Source organism: Pinus tabuliformis, chromosome 6 (genome assembly GCF_031772625.1).
Source record: "Pinus tabuliformis cultivar Carrire ecotype Pingquan chromosome 6, CPIR1, whole genome shotgun sequence".
Taxonomy (NCBI): Eukaryota; Viridiplantae; Streptophyta; class Pinopsida; order Pinales; family Pinaceae; genus Pinus; species Pinus tabuliformis.
The window spans coordinates 779,334,338-779,358,811 of NC_142292.1; the positions used below are offsets into that span (position 1 = coordinate 779,334,338).

The 24,474-nt window shown below is 33.4% G+C and overlaps 1 protein-coding gene across 1 annotated transcript; it reads left to right on the forward strand.

The window, feature by feature from the left end:
* The first annotated feature begins 13,442 nt into the window (after positions 1 to 13,442).
* On the forward strand, positions 13,443 to 14,027 carry LOC149261048 (uncharacterized). The gene has a single exon (XM_089367443.1). It carries the CDS (start codon positions 13,443 to 13,445, stop codon positions 14,025 to 14,027), a length of 585 nt encoding a protein of 194 aa, XP_089223569.1.
* Positions 14,028 to 24,474: the final 10,447 nt, after the last annotated feature.

Genomic DNA, 24,474 nt, shown 5'->3' on the forward strand with positions numbered 1-24,474 from the left:
AATTCTATAACATCATCCATATAGATATATAAATCTCAACCCGCACGTGGTCGTTTGACCTGGTGGTCAGGACGGTTGGTTTGTGGCCCCTCCAGCAGGGTTCGATTCACGGTTGCATGATGCACTGCTCTGCAGCTATTTGTAAACATTGCATTTCACCGCTCCGTCAGTATGCTGAGTTGCCTGCGCGCAACTGATATTGGTATCATTTCTGATGTACAAATGATGTATATATTGTATATTTTGCTTCTTCAGCGGGAATGCCCTTCCCCCTGGAAAAAAAAATATAAATCTCAACTTCCCTCATTTACTTAACAAACAAATTATACTTATCTTTGTCTTCATTTTATACCAATATTTTGTTTTAATAAAAACTAAAACTACAAATATAATTTTTAAGAAAAATATTTAAACACTTTGTAATTTATATTTATTTCATAATAACAACCTTAATCCTTCACTAAATATAACATAAATTAAAATAATTATATCAAATAAAACCAAATTAGTTTCTCAATTCAAAATTGTTTAATCGTATAGATTACATCAAAATATTTAAAATATAAACAACATCATATACAAAGTTGATACCGTATCTAAATTCAAATTCTAATGCAATGACTAATATATTTTTATTAAAAGTTTGTGCATTACAAATCATTTAACTTTTATATAAAGGATGTAACTATAATCCTTATGATCTTCAAGTTTCGAGGAGGAAATCAACCATAAGATATCCATTTACATTGAACATTTAACCATTAAGAGATATGGCATTGCAATCGATCACTCTTAGTCTCCATCATTACCCATGAGGATATCACTTTATGGTGGACCCCATCTACTTTTTGAGCCATACACATCAATTTGGCCAAATGGATTCCCTTGTTGATTCCAATTTTTTCAGAATATATTATATCAAGATTCTCCTAAAGGTCATGTAATTGCCTTTTTAAACTTATTTGGATGTGGGTTTATTCACCCCCATTGCGAAAAGTGTGTTTCTAACATTCCACAAACCTGTGCAAAAAGGAACCTAATCCTCTGGAAGGTGGAATGATGGGTGGGATGATGTTAATGGTGGGATCTATTGATGTAGAAGTTAGGGGATGGTAATATAAGTTTTTATTAGAATTAAAATTTTGAAAAAATAAAGTCGAAGTTAGGGGAGGGTAATATAAGTTTTTATTAGAATTAAAATTTTGAAAAAATTAAAGTGGAAAGGTATAATGTGATTTAAAAAATTTAATATTTTTTAATATGGTAAAAAATCTATCATAATTTAGTTGTCAAATTAGCAGTGAGGATAACTATCACTAAGGTTGACTCATCACCATTATTCAAGGAAAACCAATATTTAAGGAAAATCATGTCATTTGGAATAACTCATTGGTAGTTCGTAAGGGATAAGCTATCACTCATGCCATATGTCTCTAGGTCTTGGTTTGTTAATGTATTTCCTTACGATTCGAGAAAAACAAGTTCTTAACCAAACAAAAACAGTGTTAAAACATACTCCAGACGGTTTACAAATTTTAATATAAAATTTTATTAAACTAAATATAAAAGATAAATAAATTTTTATTTTAATAATAAATTTCATAAAAATTGAGAAAAAAATTAAATATAAATATAAATTTATCATAATTTATAAATATTAAATTAATAAATTATGTAATTTTGTTAAAATTCAATCTAATCTAATCTAAATAATTATCAAAAAAAAATTATTAGAGTTTCAAATTAATGAAAACTCTAATTTTCTAAAATTTTGTATTATCAAATCTTAAGATTTAATGAGAAGTTTGTCCCAACTCACATTATATATATATATATATATTTTCACATGTTTTAATGAACATTCATTAAAACATTATATTGAAATATATAATCTTATAATTTTTTTATAAATTAAAAGTATTTGTATGAGTTAAGATTTATATATGTATATATATATATTTCTTTTTCTTTTGGGAAAAATTGTAATTTCATTAGAAAAAGGAAATTACATTTTGTAGATGCATATAATGCATATTCTGTTAATGTTCCAAAAAAAACCTGATCTTCAAGACCATTAGAGTTCTAAATTGTTGCCTTGATCCACGCAGGAAGGCAACAAAATATATAAAAATAGCAAGAAAACCTGAAAATTTTGTTTATGCAGATAAATATATACACAAAAAGGATGAAATCATGTGCCTTTAGAAATTTAAAACGTTTAAGTCCATAAACAGCCAGTGATAATATTGGTAGTGTCGTCTGTTCTGCGGTTCCCGAATCATCCAGATGCCCGACTGCCCCCATTGCAGCGTTTTTGGATAGACTATCACCAACCCCGTTCCGCTCCTAGGTTGGCCAGGCCTCATTGATAGATGAGTCTGCCAATAAGCTCGAAGGAGATATATAATATAAATATATTTTAATTTTAATTTTAATTTATATCAATTAAAAAAACTATACAAAAAATTCAAACATAAATATATGATTTTATTTATTGATTAGTTTTTAACATTTAGAAAAAAAACACATCAGTTATATTGTGTTATATTGTATTTATTATTCCGGTTGTAGCATTGATTTTGTTATTAAGTTAGGGTTAATTAAAAATTAAGCTAATTATATTTAAAATTTATATTATTTAAAAAAATAATTTTATTTTTAATATATTAATTTTATTTATTTAAAATTTGATTAGTTAATATAATTTAGTTATTATTTTGTAATAATTATTGACCTATAATTATGTACACTTCATAAAGTCTCCTGCAAGCGGGATATAACTAAATATGAATAAAAAATATTACACAATGGATATTTTATTGACGGGCGCCCTATTCATCTATCGAATCATGTCCTAGAGAACTCATCGACGCTCCCTTTTCCATCACCGCATACTGCAACTTCTTCCTTCTTAACATATTGCGTGTATTTTAATGGTAAATTCCACCGCCAGTACCATTAAGGGATCAAGAAGATCTTTGTGCGGGAAAAACCATCATTCTCCCATGGCGTGAGGTATTTCAAGTGGATTCTATAACTGCGACAATGCCGGATATGGTATGATGTGTCTATCATACATGTGCACGATATGGTATGATGAGTATGATTTATGAATTATTAACAACATATTTATTTGTACGGGCAATATTAATGTTATTATATTGTCGCTCACTCACAAGGATATAATTTATTCAGTTTTTCATCGATTTGTTATTAGTTTTTTTTGACTAAAAAAATTTAAAATTTATCTGAAATTTAACATTATAAAATTAAATTTATTATTTTTAAATAAAATTTATTTCTATTTATCTTAAATATGATTGTTTGAAATGTCTCCCATCTTATTGTGTAATGATGGCAAGAATTGACTTTTGTGTACTCTCTTATTAATTACTATATACTATATCACTAATTACTATGTACAATAAATATAAATAATTTGAAAAATAACATTATATATTAATTATTATGTACCATAAATACAAATGGTTTGTAATTAAATATTTTTTCATTGGTGTAAAGTATTGAATAGACAATTTTTATGGGTTTTATTTTTTTATTAAAAAAAAAAATTAAATGTAAATTTGAAAAAAATATATAAAAATAACATGTTTACAACTTGATGATTCGAAATGCGTTAGCCAAAAAATTCTTTCATGTGATTTCTACCGAAAGACTTTGTTTAATTCATTATGGATCACAGAAGCTTGAATACAGAACTCTCATTATATCAATCTATACTCTAATGACATGACATTTGTACTCTAATATGAGCATTATATTAAAAAATTGTTATCATTCAATATTAAATAAATAATTATTTACTTGTTATCATTCTCTTCAATGTCTATTTTATATATATATATAACCTTTACTTACCAAAAAATGTTTAATTATATTGAAAAAGTTAAACAAATATTCATATAGCTCATTTTACAATTTTATTATTGTTTGAAATGCATATAACGCATTATGACATTAAAATATTCTATTAAACTAAAAGCCCAGAAAGATTATGACGTTAAAATATTCTATTAAACTAAAAGGCCAGAAACACAAACACTATTTATAGGTCAAATCACAAGCCCATTTGAATTCAAATTCAATTTTGTAGTTAAGCACCCAGCTTTCAGCCCTAATTTTATTTCTTCAAATCCATTCATATGAATTTGAAGGGTTCACGTCGTTTCATTGACAAACCCCACCACGTACTTCCTCTTTGTTTCTCCTTCATGCATGTCGTTGCTAATATGGAAGACCAGCAAAACGACACTGGCAGTGAGCAGAGCTACAAAATTTACAGAGAAATGGGTGAATTTCTGTCAGATTGACAACAACGTGAATATGGCATTGGAGCCGAGTTGGGTGGCGATCAACACAAATTCCATCGTTCAAAGAGCGTCGACGTCGGAGGCTTCAGAGGGGAGTTGGGTGGCGATTTAATGGACGGAGAGAGGAACATCGTGGCCAACTCTCCCGAGCATGTTTGGAATTTAAAGACTAAGGACACATTTGAATCAACATAAATATGCTTATTTATAAATAACATTCTTTTGGAATTTTAAATATCAAAACTTGAACGTAGATTGACAACCTCCAATCCACATAAATATGCATATTGTAAATAACATTATTATGGCATTTTAAATATTAAATTGTCACCTTCATTCTAACACGAGCATTGAATAATGATGTTCAATAATCACTTGAATTTTGAACCACTATCAATTGTTTGGCGCAGAAGATTACACGAGGCCACCACCAAATAATATATATTTTGCATCCCTAGTTGTTTGTATTAAAACTCTCCTAGCGAGGTAAGTGAAAGGTATATTGGATATCCAAACCTTGGACAAGGAAGGTCTTCGAGAGGCTTGGGATATTAATATCCAAGCAATGAAGGGCAAAGATGTACCCAATGTTCGACCCTAAGCATGGAGTTCTACATTGATGATATTTCTTATGACATTGAAAATTATGAATAACTCATGACAATGTCAATAATGTTGAGGATGATGAAACTGAAGATGATGACGATAACATGAATTTTGATTAGGATGATAATGACAATGGTGGTTACAATGACAATGATGATGATAATGGAAATGATTATAATGATTATTTGTGTGTGCTGGATCAAAGTATTGGGGTTTTTTATTCTCATTTAATAGAGTTTGAGTTGTAATTCTCATTCTCATTCATTTCTACATTTTTCTCTTTGTGTGTCTTGCCTCACTGTTAGAGGGAGATTTCTTTCTCAAGCTTTCTAAGGAGGTGTTTAAAATGATAATATATTATTTTTGTTTCAAGGTAAGAACCCAACGTTTTTCACAGGCTTGTTATTCCTTACCGCAAAAGGGTAATAACGCATTCAGAATACATTGATGTTGACATTAAATCTAAATGGACCAAAAATTAAATAACATTATCTAATGTTTGCATTTGAGAAAATTCTATATATATATTTTTTTAAATCTAATTTTTGTACATTCTAATTGATTAAAAATGTTTAGGTTCTTATTTTATAATGATAATATGGTCGTCGTTCATATGTTGACTGAGAGATTGGACACTGCCATCATTCCATGGTAAAGCGTTCAGCATTTAATAAACGTTCGTCTTTGGTACTGTCAGCATTTAATGGACGTTGATATCCCCTACTGGTCTGCACTTAAAATTATATATAAACCAATGGGGCCTTTACAAGTTACAATATAAGCATTGTTGCATTAATATACTTGAAATTATGAGTGGTGTTCATTTCAAACAGGTTGCGCCTTTCAATTGTCTTTTGACCTGAGATTGTGACTGACATTCATTTGATTCATGCTACGCCTTTCAATTTACTCGTTCATTTGATTCAGGCTACGCCTTTCAATTTACTAATTTCTAAGCATTCTTCTTCCTTATGTGCAGTGCGGTTGTGCATTTGATGTGACTGATGCACATGGGAGGGTGGTTTGAAAACAATTAAAACGCGTTATCCTTCCAATTAAATGATTTGGTGACAACATATAGACTGCACAATAGAGATTTCATGACAAAAGTAGAATCATGGTGGCAACATATAGAGGGCACAATAGAGATTTCATGTCAAAGGTAGAATCATAAAAGGGTCACTGATTAATTGTGGGAGTGCTTGACATAAATAGATTTAACATTATCAAAAAAAAATATTGAAATTGAGATTTAAAAAATTTACTAAATTTTTTGCTGAAATTTCAAATATTTTTCAAACCAACTAAGTCACATAAGTCATTGTTTCAATAATATTAAACACAACATTGTCAATATAAATTAACATGGCCAGAAGTGTGTACCCGGGTACAATTAACATTATCATTTTTTTAAATATTTTAAATATTAAAATTACGATTTCAAAAAAGTTTGCCAAATTTTCTGTTGAAATTTCAAATATTTTTCAAACCAACTAAGTCACATAAGTAGTTGTTTCAATAATATTAAACACGACATTGCCAATATAAATTAACATGGCTAGAAGTGTGTACCCACGTTGAAATTAAAATTAGTTTCCACAATTATTTTATTAATTTTGTAATAAGATTAGTTTCCAGAGTACCCTTCATTAATTATGATGTAATGAGAAAATATGTAACTCCTACATAAAGGAATAGTGTATTATTGATTAGAGATATTAAATTAATAATGTAATGAGAAAATATGTAACTCCTAAATAAAAGAATAGTGTAACAAACCCACACATGCAAAGACACCCATTTTCTGTATCCTGACTCACAAAGCAGAGCGCGCGATATCCGTGGGGGTTAGCAGAGATTGTAGACAGTAAAGCCAAACCCATTCTCTTCATAATAATGCTCATGGACTGCAGTTGGCCAGACATGTTCTTTATCTATATGATATCGTGGATATTCACTTTGTGGAAATTATTTTTTTCTGGAGTAGAAGCACAATGTTTTGTATATGATATACAATTTTTCTACTTCATTGTTAAGTTGTTTAGGAATTGAAAGGATGTATATATAATTTTTTGAGTTTTTTTAATTTATTGTATATGTTTTGAATTTTGATAAATTCTTATTTTTGACAAAATCCGATTTTTCATATCACAATGGCAGCAACATTATACGTAGTTAGGGTTTGCCTGTTTTAGGCTTATTGATTAATTTTCCTCAACAGATTGTTTGGTAACTTTTAAGAAATTGGTGATAGTAAATCTACATACAAATTTTAAATTCAGATTTCTGCACCGCTAATTACGTCTGACGAAAACAATTTAACTGAATATTCTTTAATGTGCAATTTCTAGTTAAGTTGTATTCTTAGATTCATGACAAGGAGACATGTTTGATTTTTTTAGATGTCTAAATATCCAACCTTGTTCTCCGCTTTTCATCATTAGTATTTTAACTGAATATTCTTTAATGTGCAATTTCTAGTTAAGTTGTATTCTTAGATTTAGGACAACAAGACATGTTTGATTTTTTTAGATGTCTAAATATCCAACCTTGTTCTCCGCTTTTCATCATTAGTATTTTTTTAAATAACATTTTGTTTTAAAAGCAACATTGATTCCAAAAATAATGTAATTATAGGTGAAATGGGCACTTTGTATCTATAAAATTATCAATGTGACTTGCCACTACTTTAAAATGTGTAAAAGTCTACATCCAAAACATTTATTTGTGAATATTTAGATAAATTTTTTGCTTAAAAAGTTAAATGGGATATTGATATGAATTTTTAAGTAAATCTTTTTGTCTAAAAAATAAGCTAATTAAATGGAATATGGATTCCTATTAGAGTGAGTTTGATATGATTTTGAGTTCAATGTTACTCATATATATAGAGACAATAATATATATATATATATATATATATATATATATATATATATATATATATTGCTAAATCATTTGTCTTTTATGGTCATTTTGTTTTTTCCATTACGATAAATTAAATTTCTTAATATAACTATGTTATTGGAAGACAATTTTTTAATCAAACACTTATTGTTGAAGGGTTAATTTATTTTCAACACATCAATCTTGAAGGGCAAAATTTTAAACATAATGTTTGGTGACTGGTAACATAAAGACCTAAAACGTAAAAAAAAATTGTTAGATGGGTAAAGAGAAATCCAAATTCCAACCCTGATGAACACCACCATACAAAAAGTTGTAAAAAGAGAAAAGGCTTACATTGTATCTTTCCCAATGCCACCCATGAAAAGCACTAAAGTTCTTGAACCAATTGGCTCTGTAGATGACACATTAAAAGAAAAAGAGAAATTGTTATATAACATCTTGGAAAAAAAGCAATATGACAACAACATTACTTTTGACTAATTTTTGGACTAATTACATTTAACCAAAACTAATTATATCATAACAATACAAAATCAATTAATAGCTAAATTAAACTATGCAGCAAAAAACACTAACTATATGACCTTGTTCAAATATAATAATTCATTCATATAATACTCAACTCTACTCTACCCGATAGAACCAAACACTTTGCATAAGTATATATTTAAATGCAAAGTATATATCATTTAAATATGTATTTATAAGAAACTTGTATAAACAAACGTAAACTATTAAACACCTATTTCGACATTTTATTTTCATTATAAAGTGGCAGAAGCGTATTCATGACAGATTCAACGTTGTCTTACAAGTATTTACTCATTGTTAAGTGGCCTTCCTTAACAATTCCACTACATTAATGGCAGGCGGCTACTTCACTTCAATCTTCTGCAGTATGTCACATTCATTATTATCTAACAAAGCTCATTTTGACCTAAGAGATAAGGCATTTATGAGATTATTGGTAAAACTAATTGAAACTTAAATGTAGGAAACATCACTTTGAAATAAGAGATAAGGCATTTATGAGATTATTGATAAAAATAATTGAAACTTCAATGTGAGAAACATCACTTATTCATTATTGAGCGGTAATACTCAATTTTAATAATTATTAACTTAAGGTAGTTTCTATTTCAGATCCCATTGAAATATAAATGCAGTCTGACATGCTAGGAGTATAGCAGTTTCTTTGCATTTATATTTCTTTCAAAATTGATTTTGGCATTTTAGTAGCAAGGAAACTGCTATACTCCTAGCATGTCAGACTGCGGTTATGTTTCAATGGGGTCTGAAATAGGAACTGCCTTAACTTAATGTATGAAACATCACTTTGAAATAAGAGATAAAGCATTTATGAGATTATTGATAAAAATAATTGAAACTTCAATGTGAGAAACATCACTTATTCATTATTGAGCGGTAATACTCAATTTTAATAACTATTAACTTAATGACATATTAATAAATATTTACTTAATAATATGTTATTGTCATAATATAATTTATAAAATTATATAAACATTTAATGATAAAAAATGTCAAAGCGAAATATCAAATCTTAATTACTTTTAATATAGGTTTATATCACGATTATTGAGATAGCTTATAAAATTGTATAAATTTTAATGCTGAGTATTAAAATGGAAATCAACTTTAATATACCAATATAAAAAATATTATTATATAATAAATCTTTAGCAGAATGTTGTTTTTATAATAAAATAATATTATGTAAATAATAATCATAAATAAAATATATTTTATAAGATATAATAATAATAATTAATATTAGATCTATCTTAATTTTAGATGTACTAATTATTTAGAGAGATTAAATCTATCAAGATGTAAATTTATTTTTGAGTGTAAAATTTGAGGAAAAGTTTGCATTTTTAGAGATTTGATTTTTTTAGGCTTTTCATAGATTTAGAGTAAAAATGGATCTATGGTGGTAAATTTGAATAACACACTAATAAATGTTTTGATTATAAGATTTTTTTTATTTTTAGTTGTTCTATAATATATACATAGTTGACATTGAAATATTTTATTTACTATTTGCATTCTCCACATTAAAATCTTAATACATGCCATCTCATATTCGAAAGTTGAAAACATATATCCAAAGGCCTCTCTCTCTCTAGAGACACGCACACACACATTGAATTATTTTTTATATTAATATTTTTTTAATGTTACATTTCAACGTCTTATTAAACATTAAAGGAATTACAAATGTCCCTCATACTTTGAATTAAAAAGAACCTATTAATAAAATAAGAACTCTCTCTCATATGTTAAAATCTTTTATTCAACATGCATATTGAAATATTTGATTTATAACTCATAGTAAACTTCTTTTTGTCTTTAATATTCTTTAAATATTATATACAAATCTAGATCCATCTTAAATCCAGATTTATTAAAGAGGGATCAAATCTCTAGAGGTGCAGATCTCTTTTTTAAATGCAAAATTTAAGAAAGATTTGTACCACGAGAGATTTGATCCCTATCGACACTTGATAGATATGTAGTTAAGATGGATCTAAATTGGTTAATATTTGCGTGTGTGTGTCTTCTTATCACTTAAACCAACCATTTTATTTCAGAGATCATTCATCTTAATTAATTTATGCATCTATTCACCAAAAAATTATGAATCGACAATAAAAAAATTTCAAAAAAACACATTAAAACATCATATAATTAAATAAAACAATAAACAAAATATATTATACTAACTCTTTTACTACCATAATCATCATTAAACTCGAATCATAATAAACATAATATTAATTATTCAACATATATTTATATTTAATATCAACAATTTGACTAAAATTACAAATATAATAACATATAAATAAATAAAAATATTTTATCATAATATTAAATATAATTTAAATGGTTATAAATTAAACATAATGGTAACTGTTTTCAAGAGGTTAGTAGTAGGTTACAAGGGAGGTTTCGACAAAGGCCCCCGGAGGTCTCGGGAGCTTGCAGCATTCACAAGAAGATGCTGAGGTCAAGGCAGCTGAAGGTAATACGGAACGGAGACATCTTCATTGTCTTCTTACTGGGGTTTTGTCTTTGTTCAACAATGGTCTTCCTTTCCCCGGTTTCTAGGAACGGTGCACTGCTCTCCCGGGTAGCTGGCTTCCGGATGGACGAACAACTATTAGACTATACTTCTGACTCCCTAGCTGTTGAAGATATCTGGGTCAATTTCACCCGACCGGTTCCAGCTTTGACTGAGCCGATGGTAGCCAGTTTACTGGTCAAAGGGGTTGAGGCAGTTATTTCACAAATGGAAGACATGGAGGTTACAACACAGACCCTAGACTCGCATCCGCTACCGGCAGCTTCGGAGGGTATTTTTACCACGGTAGAGGGCTCGGAGTCACCTTTCCTTCCCATCCCTTCTCCGTCGGAACTGAACAAATGGTTGCAAGCATTTCTGGTAGGAACAAATGCCCAAGGAGGCACGGGCTCTTCAGGAGAAGGACCGAGTGGACTTAGACATTCAACACAAGGGTTGTTGCCTGAACAAATAGGCATCCTCGGGTCTACCCCTTTCTATACGACCTTCGAACCTGTTGGCTCAGCCCCTCCATCAGGGTGCTTCATAGGCATTCCCAGGCAAGATCAAGCATCGAAGGAAAATCGCTCTCTCGACTCTGAAGACATTGGCCTTGCGGAAGGTGAGCAGGTCGCCAAGACGCCGCCAAAGTGACCAAAAAAATCAAGGAACTCGAAAATTAGAGAAAAGGACAGGCATTAATTTTTGGTGAAGGAATCACTATGGCACAAGCGGCTCTAACTGAGAGCACTGTGTTAGTTGGAAGGGTAAGAGGCAGAAATTACACTCTGATGCGCCTGCGAAGTGGACGACGGAAATTTGGGGAAACCTCCTCATTCAGATTCCAGGTATTCTCTCGTTTTCCTGGGGTTGGTTTGCTCTAATTTTTGCCCATCCGGATCAGGTAGACTAGGTTCTCACTCAGTATTGGCACATTGAGATGACCCTAGTGTTATTGAAAAGATGGTCACCAATGTTCGACCCAAAAAAGGAGAACCATGGAGCTGGGCCAATTTGGGTTCATTTGCCTGCTCTCCCATTACAGTTTTGGGGGGAAGAGATCTTCAAGGTTATAGGCAATGACTTGGGTGTCTACCTGGATCATGATAGAACCTATCAAGACACAAGTTGTTTGGTGATGGCTCATATACTAGTGCATCTAAATACCAGAGAAGGATTGGTTGAGAGCTACTTGCTATAGATGGGCGACATTACTCGAAGGCAAATTTTGGATTACGAAGGCATTCCTTTTTGTTGTCAGAAATGTCATGAAGTGGGGAATCTCTATAAACATTGTCCAAGAGTTTCAGGGCAGAGTCAAATCCCAGCCAAATCGTTGGTCTCATCCTCCACTCAAACTTTGGATTCAGACTTCCCTTCTCCAGTGGACATCCAAGAGATTACTTCGCCCTCTAGTCAGACACCGCAGCAGGCCGCTTCTCATCAGTCTGCAAGGGCATCAGAACGTCCTCTTGTAAAATCCCGAACCCGGGATTTGGCATTTGCGGGTACTCCCTTCTCCTCTCTTCCTCTTTTTTCTCATATAGTAGAGGGTTCTGTTATTTTAACTTCTTCTATGAGTTGTGTTAGTTCTCTAGTTGAGTTTAATATGTTGTGCTCTCTGGTTTGTCTGGTTCCCTCTGCCCCTCCTTCCCTGCCTTCCCACATTCCTCACCCCTCTGTGGATAGGACCACTTGCTCGCTCGATGAATGCCTGCTTCCAAGTGGGCTGCACTGATACTTCCTATGGTCCCTCCCCGTTGCACCCCCATCGGCTCTTGGCCTGGACATTGACCCCCCCTTACCATTACCCCCAAACCTTCTCACAACCGCCAATCAAAAATCTCCAAGGCAATCAAAAGGGCTAGTGTTGAAGTAGCTTCCGAGGTCCAATCCCCAATTGACTAGGTTCTTAGAGCAAAGAGAAACCCTCTCATCGCCCCCCCATGATTTGTCTCTCTTTCAATTGTAGGGGTCTAGCCAACCCAGACAAAAAGCTGGCTCTCAAGAGACTCTGCCTGTCTGAAAAACTGGACGCAATATTCTTACAAGAAACTCTGGGAGAAGGTCATCAAATCAATAAGCTCTTACTAAGTTTTCTTCCATATTGGTATTTTCACTTTCTGGATGTGAAGGGCTGCTCTGGCAGTTGTGCTTTGGGTTTTAATAAACGATCCACAAAAATCCTCAATGTCTGGGGAGGAGAAGGTCTACTTGGGGTTGATATCATATCGATGGAGTTCAACAGACCTTTTAGGATTATCAATATTTATGGGCCTTGTCAGAACAAAGAAGTCTACTAGAATAGGATTTTGGAGGCTGATTTTATGAATCAAGAGAATATAATCATTGGTGGAGATCTAAATTTCTCTCTTGGTTTAGCTGAATCTTGGGGTTCCAGGGGTCAAAGCGATCATCTCACGGCCTTTTTCGAAAACTTGTTGGACTCCCATGACTTTCTAAATATTGACCCTATAAAGCTTAAGCCAACTTGGAGGAACCGCAGAATGGGGGCTGAAGCCCTTGCTAGAAGGTTGGACCGTTTTTTGATCAAAGCCCCTCTCATGGCAAGTTTAAATCTGTTTCGTCAATGGGTGGGGAGCGGTGGGATCTCTGATCACTCTCCCATCTTTTTGGAGCTCAAGGGTAACTCTTCTAAACCCCCATCACCTTTCAAATTCAACTCCTCTTGGCTGCTGGAGCCGAGTTTTCGGAATTTGGTCTCGGCTTCTTGGATCCATTGCTCTCAGGAAGATCTCTCCTCTTTAGGGGAGGTTTTTGCGAAGAATTTAGTAGCCTTAAAGGCCAAATCAATAACCTGGGTCATAGAAAAACAAAGGAAAGAAGATGAAGACCTACAAAGGATTGAAATGGCTCTCCTAGCATTCGAAGAATCAATCCCCAGTGGAACGAACTCGGCTGAACAAAAGACTCAGTTGGTTCAACTTGAAACTGAAAGAATTAAACTTCTTTGCTCAAAAGAAGAAACATGGAGACTCAAGAGCAGAGCAATCTGGCTTCAAGCAGGTGATGAAAACTCAAAAAAATTTCAACAATATGCAAGGGGCCGGAAAGCCATCAACACAATCTAGGAATTACAAGATATTGAAGGAAGGAAAGCGGGTACTTTCGAGCAATTGGCTGACATGGGGATTAGACACTTCTTTGATATTTACAAAGCCCCCATTGGAATAACTCTTCCAAGCATCATTCACATAGCCGAAGCTCTGCCCATAGTTATCGAACCGGATGAAATTGAAGATCTAAACTCCCGGGTTTCTAGAGAAGAGCTAGAAGCAGTGCTGAAGTGCTTTAAAAAGGATAAGAGCCTGGGGCCTGATGGGTGGCTGGTTGAATTCTACAGCTCCTTTTTTGAATTAATTGGAGATGATCTCCTCCAGACCATTGAAGAATGTCAAAAATCTGGCAGAATTTTGGAGGCTTTCAATTCGACCTTCCTGGCCCTTATCCCTAAATCTAGAAACCCTTCCTCCTTTGATGATTACAGGCCCATTTCCCTCTGCAATAGCATTTACAAAATCATTTCCAAAACAATTTCTCTTTGCATTAATCCCTTCCTCTCCTGAATGATATCCAAGGAACAATTCGCCTTTCTCAGCCATCACCAGATCCATGAAGCTATTGGTACTGCTCAGGAAGCCCTTCACTCAATCAAAAAGCTCCATAAAAAATCAGTCATCCTAAAAATTGATCTTTCCAAAGCCTTTGATTGTGCCTGTTGGTCCTACCTCCGGATTACTCTCACTCACATTGGCTTTCCCTTTGCTTTCATCAACTGGATCATGGGATGTCTTACTTCTGTCTCCTATAGTATACTCATCAATGGAGTGGCCTCAGGGTTCTTTCATGCGGAACGAGGTCTTAGGCAGGGATGTTGCTCTTTCTCCTCATTATGGAAGGATTTAGCAGGCTGATTAAAAAAGGAAGAGAGGAAGGCTCCTTGGTTGGTGTCCAGATCTCTGATATGTCCTCTATAACCCATCTCTTATTTATAGATGATGTTCTGATTTTTTTAAATGGATCCTTTCAAGACTCTTATGCTTTCAAGTCCATACTATCCCTTTTTTGTAAAGCTACAGGTATGCAACCAAATTTTGTGAAATCAACTATTATCATAGTTTCCTACCAGACGAATGAAGAAAGATTAGTCTGCCAACTTTTTGAATATGCGAGACAAGACTTGGATGATGGCCTCAAATATTTGGGTTTCAAATTGAAACCAAATGGTTATCGCATAGCAGACTGGGCTTGGATTATTGCTAAGATTGAAAGCAAAATAGACATTTGGCAACAACGATGGTTCTCTAGAGCAGACAGGCTCACTCTACTCAAATCAGTTCTAGAAGTTATTCCGATTTATTGGATGTCGTTGGCTTGGATTCCCAAAGGCATATTAAAAAGAATTCAACAATTGTGTTGTCGTTTCCTTTGGCGAGGACAAAATTCAGGTAGAACCTTTGCCTGGGTCTGTTGGGATCGCATTGACAAACCCAAAAAACTGGGAAGCTAGGGCATAAAAAACTTGCAGTTATTCATTAAAGCTTTGGCTACAAAAATAGGCTGGAAGCTTATAAACTCCAGAAGTCTTTGGCAGTAAATTACTTTTTATAAATACATATATTCAATCTCAATTTTGGAATGCATTCGCAGACCCTCAATACCTTCAACTGTCTCCTCCATAATTTGGAAAGCAATCTCACAGTCTCTTTCTCTCATCAAGCAAGATCTGGCTTGGAAAATTGGCAATGGATTTCAAGTGAGGATCGGACTGGATGCTTGGAGTGGCTGCGGGAATGCCCACATTCTTCCTCAACCTCTTTGCAATTTCCTTCAGGCCTCTGGCATCTCCCACTTAGCGCATATAGCAATTGCAAATTAGGACAGCTGGAAAAACCAGACCTGGATGGATCACAGAATGCTCAACATACCAGATGTTTGGGTAGAAGACTGGCAGAGGTTCATCGGTTCTCTAGAGGAGGCCAATGTGTGGATCAGCGATAATCATGATGACCTTATTTGGGCGATGGATCCCCATGGCAGATATTCCCCCAAAGCAGGTTATGCATCCTCAATGGCAGCTAGACACACTAGCGATTTTTCTTGGTGGTGGGGCCACCTTTGGAAATTAAAATCCCCCCCTCAATCCAGGCTTTTCATGTGGTGCATTCTAAAGGATAAAGTACCCATTGAACTAATGATGATGCGCCGTGCAATCTGCGGTCCCTCCAAATGTTGTTTGTGTAGGCAGCATGAGGAAGATACTACTCACCTTTTGCTTACATGTCCTGTCTCGAAATCATTTTGGTTAAAAATCCTCACTTCATTGAATCTACATATTGACTGGTCGAGCCAAGACATCGAAGCGGCTTGGCATAGATGGTGGATAAAAGCCAACTCACGGAAAATTAAAAGCCTGCCACTGCTTATTTGTTGGCGAATCTAGCTTAACAAGAACAATTCCATTTTCATGGATGCCAAAATCAATTGTGAATCCTCCAATACTTCGTTGTTGGCCATTTACAACTTGCTCCCGAAGGACCCAGATATTCGACCCTCTCAGGTCATTACCCCGGAAATTATTGACATAAATTCCCCCTAGGGTTATTTTGATGGTTCGGCTCAAGCCAAAGGCTGTGGAGGAGGGGTGTTGTTGCATATTGATAATGTAGTGTCATATAGAATCAAGGTCGGCCTAGGCAAAGGCACCAACAATTGTGCTGAATTGAGCAGTCTAAAATACCTTCTCCTTTTTGCAAGAGAACAAAATTGCCAACAGATTCAGATCTTTGGAGACTCACAGCTCACTATTAACTGGACAAATGAAGTTAATCATTGTCACTTGCACACACTTAGAGATATTTTGACTGATATCATTTCTCTAAAGTCTCAATTTGATTCATTTGCATGCTCACATATATACAGGGAAAGGAATGAGATCGTTGATCATCTATCCAAAGAGGCAGCGCAGCTAAACAGAGGTCAATGGTAGATACAGGAATTCAGGGAAGGCACTTTCTACAATTATTGTCATCGACCATTCATGGATATGAATGGTCCCTTACTGAATGATCTCTAGATCATCCAGTAGTTTTCTCCACTCTCCTTTTTCTATGTACATATTTTGTCTTTTACAGTTTTTTGGGACATAACTCTTTTCATACTTTTCCTGGAACTTACTGGACTTCTCTGAAGTTTATTATCAGTTTACATCATATTGGTTTTTGTAAAAGCTTATAATGACTTTGAACTGATCCTATTCTGTGACAGCATTTCATATATGCAGTATTATACAACATGTAATTTTCTTATCTTATTAATGAAAATTACGCTTTTTTCGAGGAAAAAAAAAACATAATCCTTATATAAAATCATTCACACAAATAAGAATAATAATTATTATTCTTATACACATTATAAAATTTAACAAAGTCAAGCATAATGGGGTTGTGTTTGAGTATTGAGACAAATAACCTTAAAATCACATATGAATAATAATGATATCATTTTTATAAAATTACAAAATTACCAACTTCCTAAAGTTATTTTTCATTATTTTACAAAAAATGCAATATACAATAGATATTAATTTTCCATTATTCTGTACAAAAATTCAATATACAATAAAATACATATATATATAAATTAAGTTTTTTAATTGTTTAAAAATATATTAATATAATTAAAAATCTAACATATTTATTATTAAATATTTTTAATAATTTTAGATCTAAGACTTTTGTGATCTATATTAATAAAGAGATTATCTTTTAGATTAATCATATCAATAGACATTTCGAACCAACTAACATGGTTTATCTTAAATTAATACATTCTTTAAAATTATTTTTTTAATTATTCATTTTTATTTTTTTATACAAAATTGTAAATAATATATTGATATTAATAATCAATTTTTCAAAAATAAAGATCCTATCTCAAATAATAAATTCAACCTAAAGTAATGACACTAATAACCCAATTATAACATTATTATATTTCGTCATCGGTTAGTAACAACCTAAAGATTACCAAGTACTTACATAAAAAAATGTATTGATTTCCATCTCTAATGTGCTTGCTCAGTTGGTGCCAATGGCATTGATTCAGCATGAATATTTTCGCTTCTATGTCAACATTGTCAACGCCTACGAACTAGTTCACAGGATATAACATTGCCATAGGTGTAAGAGACAATCAAACCTAATTTTTTTTTGAAATATTTGGTCTTAGTGACCAAATATTTTCTTGTCATATTTTAAAGCGATAGTTGATACGTGCAAAGAGGGGCCTCAATGGTTTTATATTTGGATTAGTCATTTTCACGTGGTTGTTCTATTCGACAAAGACTCGTAATATTGAAAATCTCTATTCGTAGGATCAAGATCATATCCATGTTATAGAAGGCTAAGATGCTTTCTCGAGAGCTTGACACTTGCACTTGGAAGTCACCAAACTAAACTACTTTTTCTTCTTCTTCTTTTTCTTTTTTTGGAAAAAATGAAAATTTATCGAATATTTTTACAGAAGAAATATTTGCGCACTGAAAAATTATTACGTTAGTTTCAATCACAAATATGATACATTTATAGTTGGAACTAGATCCAATGAATTCTATACTTGGAGATTGTGGTTGAGAGGATATCTCAACAATCTCTAACAAATAAAATCTACCAACTCTACCAATGTAAGCATTAAATATGACAACCTCCCTTAATGCTTAAATTACAAATAACAATATAGAAAATGCATACAAGTCACATATGTTTGATATGGTCTTCATTAGAACTTACACCCACTTTAGAGTCTCAAAGACTACACTCTTTCTCCACCACAACTTTGAGCTTACTACTTTACCCATTTAAGGCACAACTGCTTCTGACCATCATTGACATATTTGTAAGACTGGGGATTCTTGGCTACCCCAATAAATAGTCTCGATACTAAATAACTCTATGGACATACTTCCATCCCAAAAGTATGAATCATGTTGATTTTTATGTCTTCTGGTTGATAATTTCTTCTAATTATATTCACCTTAAATTATTTCATATTCACATTAATCGTTAATCAAATATATAGAAGATATTTGACGATAGGTTGTAGGATCAAAGAGAGGCAGCCAAACAAGAACACAAACATTTACCTTGGGAAAACCCACATGGGGAAAACCCGACAACATTTTTCTTAGATAAATTCTTCATTTCAACAAGAGACACACCTAGATATTCTAGTCAATCACAAGGTCAAACTCACTAGCAAACTAGACTTGCTCAAACCTGGTCCAACTCCTTCCTTGTCAAGTCAAACATCTTCCCAAGAGACTCAAACTAATCTACTCTGCTAGGGTCAAATTTCAGCCTACTCTTGCACCCAGAGATCCCATTACTGTTGCCTTGATATGCTCAGAAATTTAACCTTACTGTGTCTCAGAATTTCATCCTTCTTCATCAAAGATTCATCCCTTTCCTTATCAGAACAATACTTCAAAAATGCATCCTTCTTCATTAGAGATGTGCCTTAGATTCATCTTGTTATCGCACTTCATATTATCCATTTTTTTCTTAAACATAAGAGATTTGAACTATGCTCTTAGGAGGATATTGAGTGTTGTATAATTACACTTATGGTTGGCCAAATAGGTGCCACTTGACTGGAGTCAACTTGACTAGGAGGAGGGTTGACTTGGCTTGTTTGGAGCCAAAAATTTAATTTTCAAAATTCAAATTTTTTCTTTTTAAAAAGACATGAAGAACATGCCTTAGAATTTTTCTTTTGACAATAGCATGAAGAACATGCTTTATATTTATCTTTACAAATACATCAATGGCTAAAATATTAATTATGAAGACCGTCCATAGTTACAAAATTCAACACTCCCTCTCAACTAGGGACGTATTCATAATGACTATCAAGATGTTCTCATGTTGATAAATTTCTCTAATAAAAAGGTTATAACAATTCATCAACGTCAGCATCATCCAATAACCATAAATTGGTCAATAACTTTGGCACATGGTAAATCAGTCGACATCAAAATGTCACCATAATTTTGGTTTGTACCTTTGATCTATGGTGCATCATTAGCATCAACTAGTCACCAAGATTTTGGTTAACGCCTCTAACCCATAGCGTACTGACTAGTCTTAGTCCACCATCATCCTAGTCAATCTCTTTGACTCGTGGTGAAACCCTAGGGACACATTTAATCCATTTGAGTAATATGGTCCCAAATCTAAAGGCCTCACTCTAGGCCATGATGTTAAATGGACTCAATCTACCTATCTAAAGAGTAATTTGAGCCTGATGTTGAAAGGAACCCACTCAACTAAGTGATCCAGAGCCTCTAGGACCATTCTTCCTAATTTTGGTCAACATACTTGACACGGGAAGAATGATTGTCCTCTGTGGGACCATTATCCCTAATCTGATCATATTTGACACAGGGAGAATGTTTGTCTATGATGCTACTCTAGACCATTTTCCTTAATCCTGGTCAACCTGGCCTAAGAAGAATGATTTTCCTCAATGCTATAATCACATCACTCGCTTTTGTTGAGAGAAACATACTCAATCACTTCAATATTATCCTTGACTTATATAGAGTTCATCCTGGGACAGAGGCTTTGTCAGCAATTTGCTTGACTAAGGAATGGTAATGAAACCATACTTCTTCCTTTTGTACCATATCTCGGTACTAAATCTCATTGTTCTTCGACTTGTCATCATGGTCAACACCTACACTTGATCAATAAAATCCTACAAGTAGCCTATGAATCCATATCATTGTCAACTTTCCAAACAAGCTGCAATATACTTAGTTTTTTTAATACTAAGTGCAATAGATGTATGCTTCCTATTCATCCAATAAATTGTCACGGAGCCTGAACTGAAGTAATATCCTTATGAACTCTTTTTGTCTTATGCAGTCTTTGGTCAATCTGAATTTTTGAATCCCTACAGTTGTATTTCACTATTTGAGGCATATCTCAAACCATAATTAATTGTGTCATGGTCAATTGTACCATTTTTGTACTTCAATACATGTTGAACCACATGCCTTGGCTTAAACATAAACTAATTCGCTTCCTTCATTGGATCTATCACTATAGTTGCTTTCCTATCACCTTGATTAGGTGCACCCTCTCATATTGAAACATATCTTGCTATGGTAATCATGGTTTCTCCCTTAGCCTACTATACCATCATTCCAAACTCAGAGGTCAACTCCCTTTAAAGCTAAAACATGGCTTGTTGACTGCTTCCTTTGTTACAGAAGAAAATATTTTTTTCATAGCTCCTCACTCTGACACATGAGTCCTTCTAATAACTAGAGAAAACATATTGTCATGATCCTCTACCTCTTTCTGGGAGAACCTTCTATTCTCAACTCTTGCTTTGTAATTGTCTACGTTGTCATCTGCTACATGCTATATCTTGTAGATCCATTTGAAAGTCATCATTGAATTCTCTTCATCATAATCAAGGTATACAAAAAAACTTGTTGATCTTATTGCTCCCTCTAATCTTGAATCTCATCTAGTACAATATCTCTCACAAAACATCGATTCTGAGAGAGTCCTCTTGTCACAAGCTTCGCTTCGTTCTTCCAATACTTCCATCTGTTGTCAGAGCCTTGAAAGCCTTCAATATTTACCTACAATCCTCACTGGGAGGCCACGGAAGAACTATTACAACTCAGTAAAAGAAACAAAGACAAGAGGCTAAAAGTAAAAAAACAACAACAATAATATTCAAAGAGGATAGATATAACGTACTTATCCTTTTGAGGATTATACTGAAATGTCATCTCCCTCTTGATCTTAGCCTTCTAGCATCCATATTGCAACTTTATCATCGTCCTTTCATGAGTTAGGGTTTCTTCTTTCAGTGGAAATGTCATTCTAGGTCTACCTCTACGATTTTATCTCCAAACCCTAGGGTTTCATTATGCTTCTAGATTAATCTAGGGTTTTCAAAACCTAGTTTTACAATAATCATTTTACACCTTTTGCAAGGTTTATTAGACTTTTTCATATACAAATGTTCAACATTCATCATGCCAATAATTAATTATCTAGATATACAAATGTCAAGATCAAGGATCTTCCAATGAGATGTCATTATGAAATATCCACATCATAATTAACTATTGCTTCAACATTTATAGCAATGATATTCTCACAAATCAACTAAACATCAATTTTAACGTTTTCCAGCTCAAGAGCTTATCTTTCATCATAGTGGTAGTAAGAATAAGGACACAACAAGTTCTTTAGATCACTTATTTTTCTTGAGAGCACTTTTTGTCTCCAAACTTGAAGGAAGACTCAACCTTTTCTTCATTATAATATTTTTTCATCACTATGCTCTTTCTTCAAGTAATGGTAGTGATCTTTTTCCTTTTTTCAAATTTTGACTGTCTAAAGAATAGACTCTATGATTGGACATCTAAATTTTATATTTACAATATAAGTGCTAAAAAAAATAGAAATCATGACACCACTGAGAGGGGGAGTGAATTAGTATTGTGACCAAATTATATACCTTTTTCACAAATTGCACTTTTCAATCACTTAATTGCTCAAGAACCAACAACATGACTCAATCATGTAAAACATAATTTTATAACCATTTTCATACACATGTGTAACTTATATATAAGACATCAATATTCCTTTTATTTCTTTAAGATATACAAGCTTCAACTTGCAATTACATCACCACCCCACAAGCTACTACTTGTAGGTTTATCAACTGCTACTGAAATGAACTTCTATCCCTGCTCATTTATCAGCTTTCCCTGAAAGGTATTGCTACCATTCTTGTTTATTAGCCACTGCTAAAATGGACTCTTTCCCCTGCTCGTTTATCAGCTACTTCTAAAAAGGACTCTTGCCCCTACTCGTTTATCAGCTACTATTGAAAGGGACTCTTGCCCCTAGAATGCAAGTTATCACTTGTTGGCCCTGTTGATCCATTTTTCATTCACTTTAAAACTAGAACCAATAAACCACTTTCTTTCATAAAAAAAATAAATTTTTGATCTCAATCACCTACCACAAACACCATAAACACCTTCAACAATTCTCTGATTACTTGAAAAAACCCTAAACACACCAACAACATCAATCCTTTGCAATTTTTTATTTCATTATTAAAAACTCCATTCACCAATTCATTAGTTGCCTCCTCAACACCTTTCAACACGGAAATTGATATTTGATTCACCCTTGATGCATACTCACACTATGCATCTCGTTGCACCAATAACCTCTCACTCGATTGCTCAAATTTTAGTTTTAAAAAATTTTAGACTGATATTTTTGGAATTGGGCTTTAGTCATCTTTAGCTCTTCCTCATGCACAAATATTTATTTTTACTCTTTGTCATTCTTTAATTAAGTCTTTTGAATATTCTCTCCAATGTTTCTAATAGTCCTCACCTGATTCTGCGTGAAAAAACTAAGTTTAACTGCTTAACTTTGTTGTTCTGGAGTTTTTATTGGAATTCAACTTAGCTTTTCTATTTTTGGTGAATCTCTAAATTTAGTGTTTCTACTAAGTCTGCCTATAAACTCATCCATGCCACTATAATGTTTCCAACTCGTTCATGCTTGCTTTTTTAAACTTTAGCGCTCCTCTATTATATTTGGCATAACTACCAAATTCCAAAGTTGTCGACCTGTTTATGCTTAAAGCATTAAGCTTGGCCTATATTCATTTTATTTTCACCCAAATTCCTTTTTCTTTAGCGCTCCGCTAAATGACAAAATTAAGACTATAGATCTAGTTGTGCTATCTATTAAACATAGCTCGTATTCGCTTTGTTTTAGCCCAAAAGGCCTTAGAGATGCCATATAATAGTCTCAGCCCAAGCACTTTTCTTATGTAAAAACATGCATATAACCATCTGCAAGCCCCTTTTAAGATATATCCCCAAGGGCTCAAAAAACACTACAAACCGCCTTTTCGCCCTCGATCTTTATGCTGCAACAAAATTACGTCCTTGTGCTAAAGGCATGGCCCCCAACTCATTTTCCCCGACTTTATTTCATAAACACATCTGGTTTCTACCTTCCAAGATTACATGTCAAGTGGGTATGCCTTCCTTCTCTTGTGCTCCAATCAAATGAGCATCGGGCTAAATTGTCTTAGACAATTACCAAATCCATCCAACACCCAATCAGCCCATAGCTTCCTCCTCTACACACCTTAAAGATCTTCTAGTCCAACATCACGATGCCATCATCATCAACTAACTTCACCTTTGGCCAATAAAATGTTGCTACACGTTTCCAAAGAGGAAAGAGAAAAGGGTCCAGACCTTTGCATTTTGCGACTGATTACTTTGATAAAAATTATAAGATTCTCAGCCATCTATGTTAAAAAGTCTCAGCCTTTGCTGTTGCGCTGCCATGTTTCCCAACCTTGCTCCATCCTTTGCCTTTACCTTCTTCGCGCACCTTTATCCTTTTAGGCTAGCCTTCACGAGTTGGTTTGTATAGTGGGCCTCCCCGC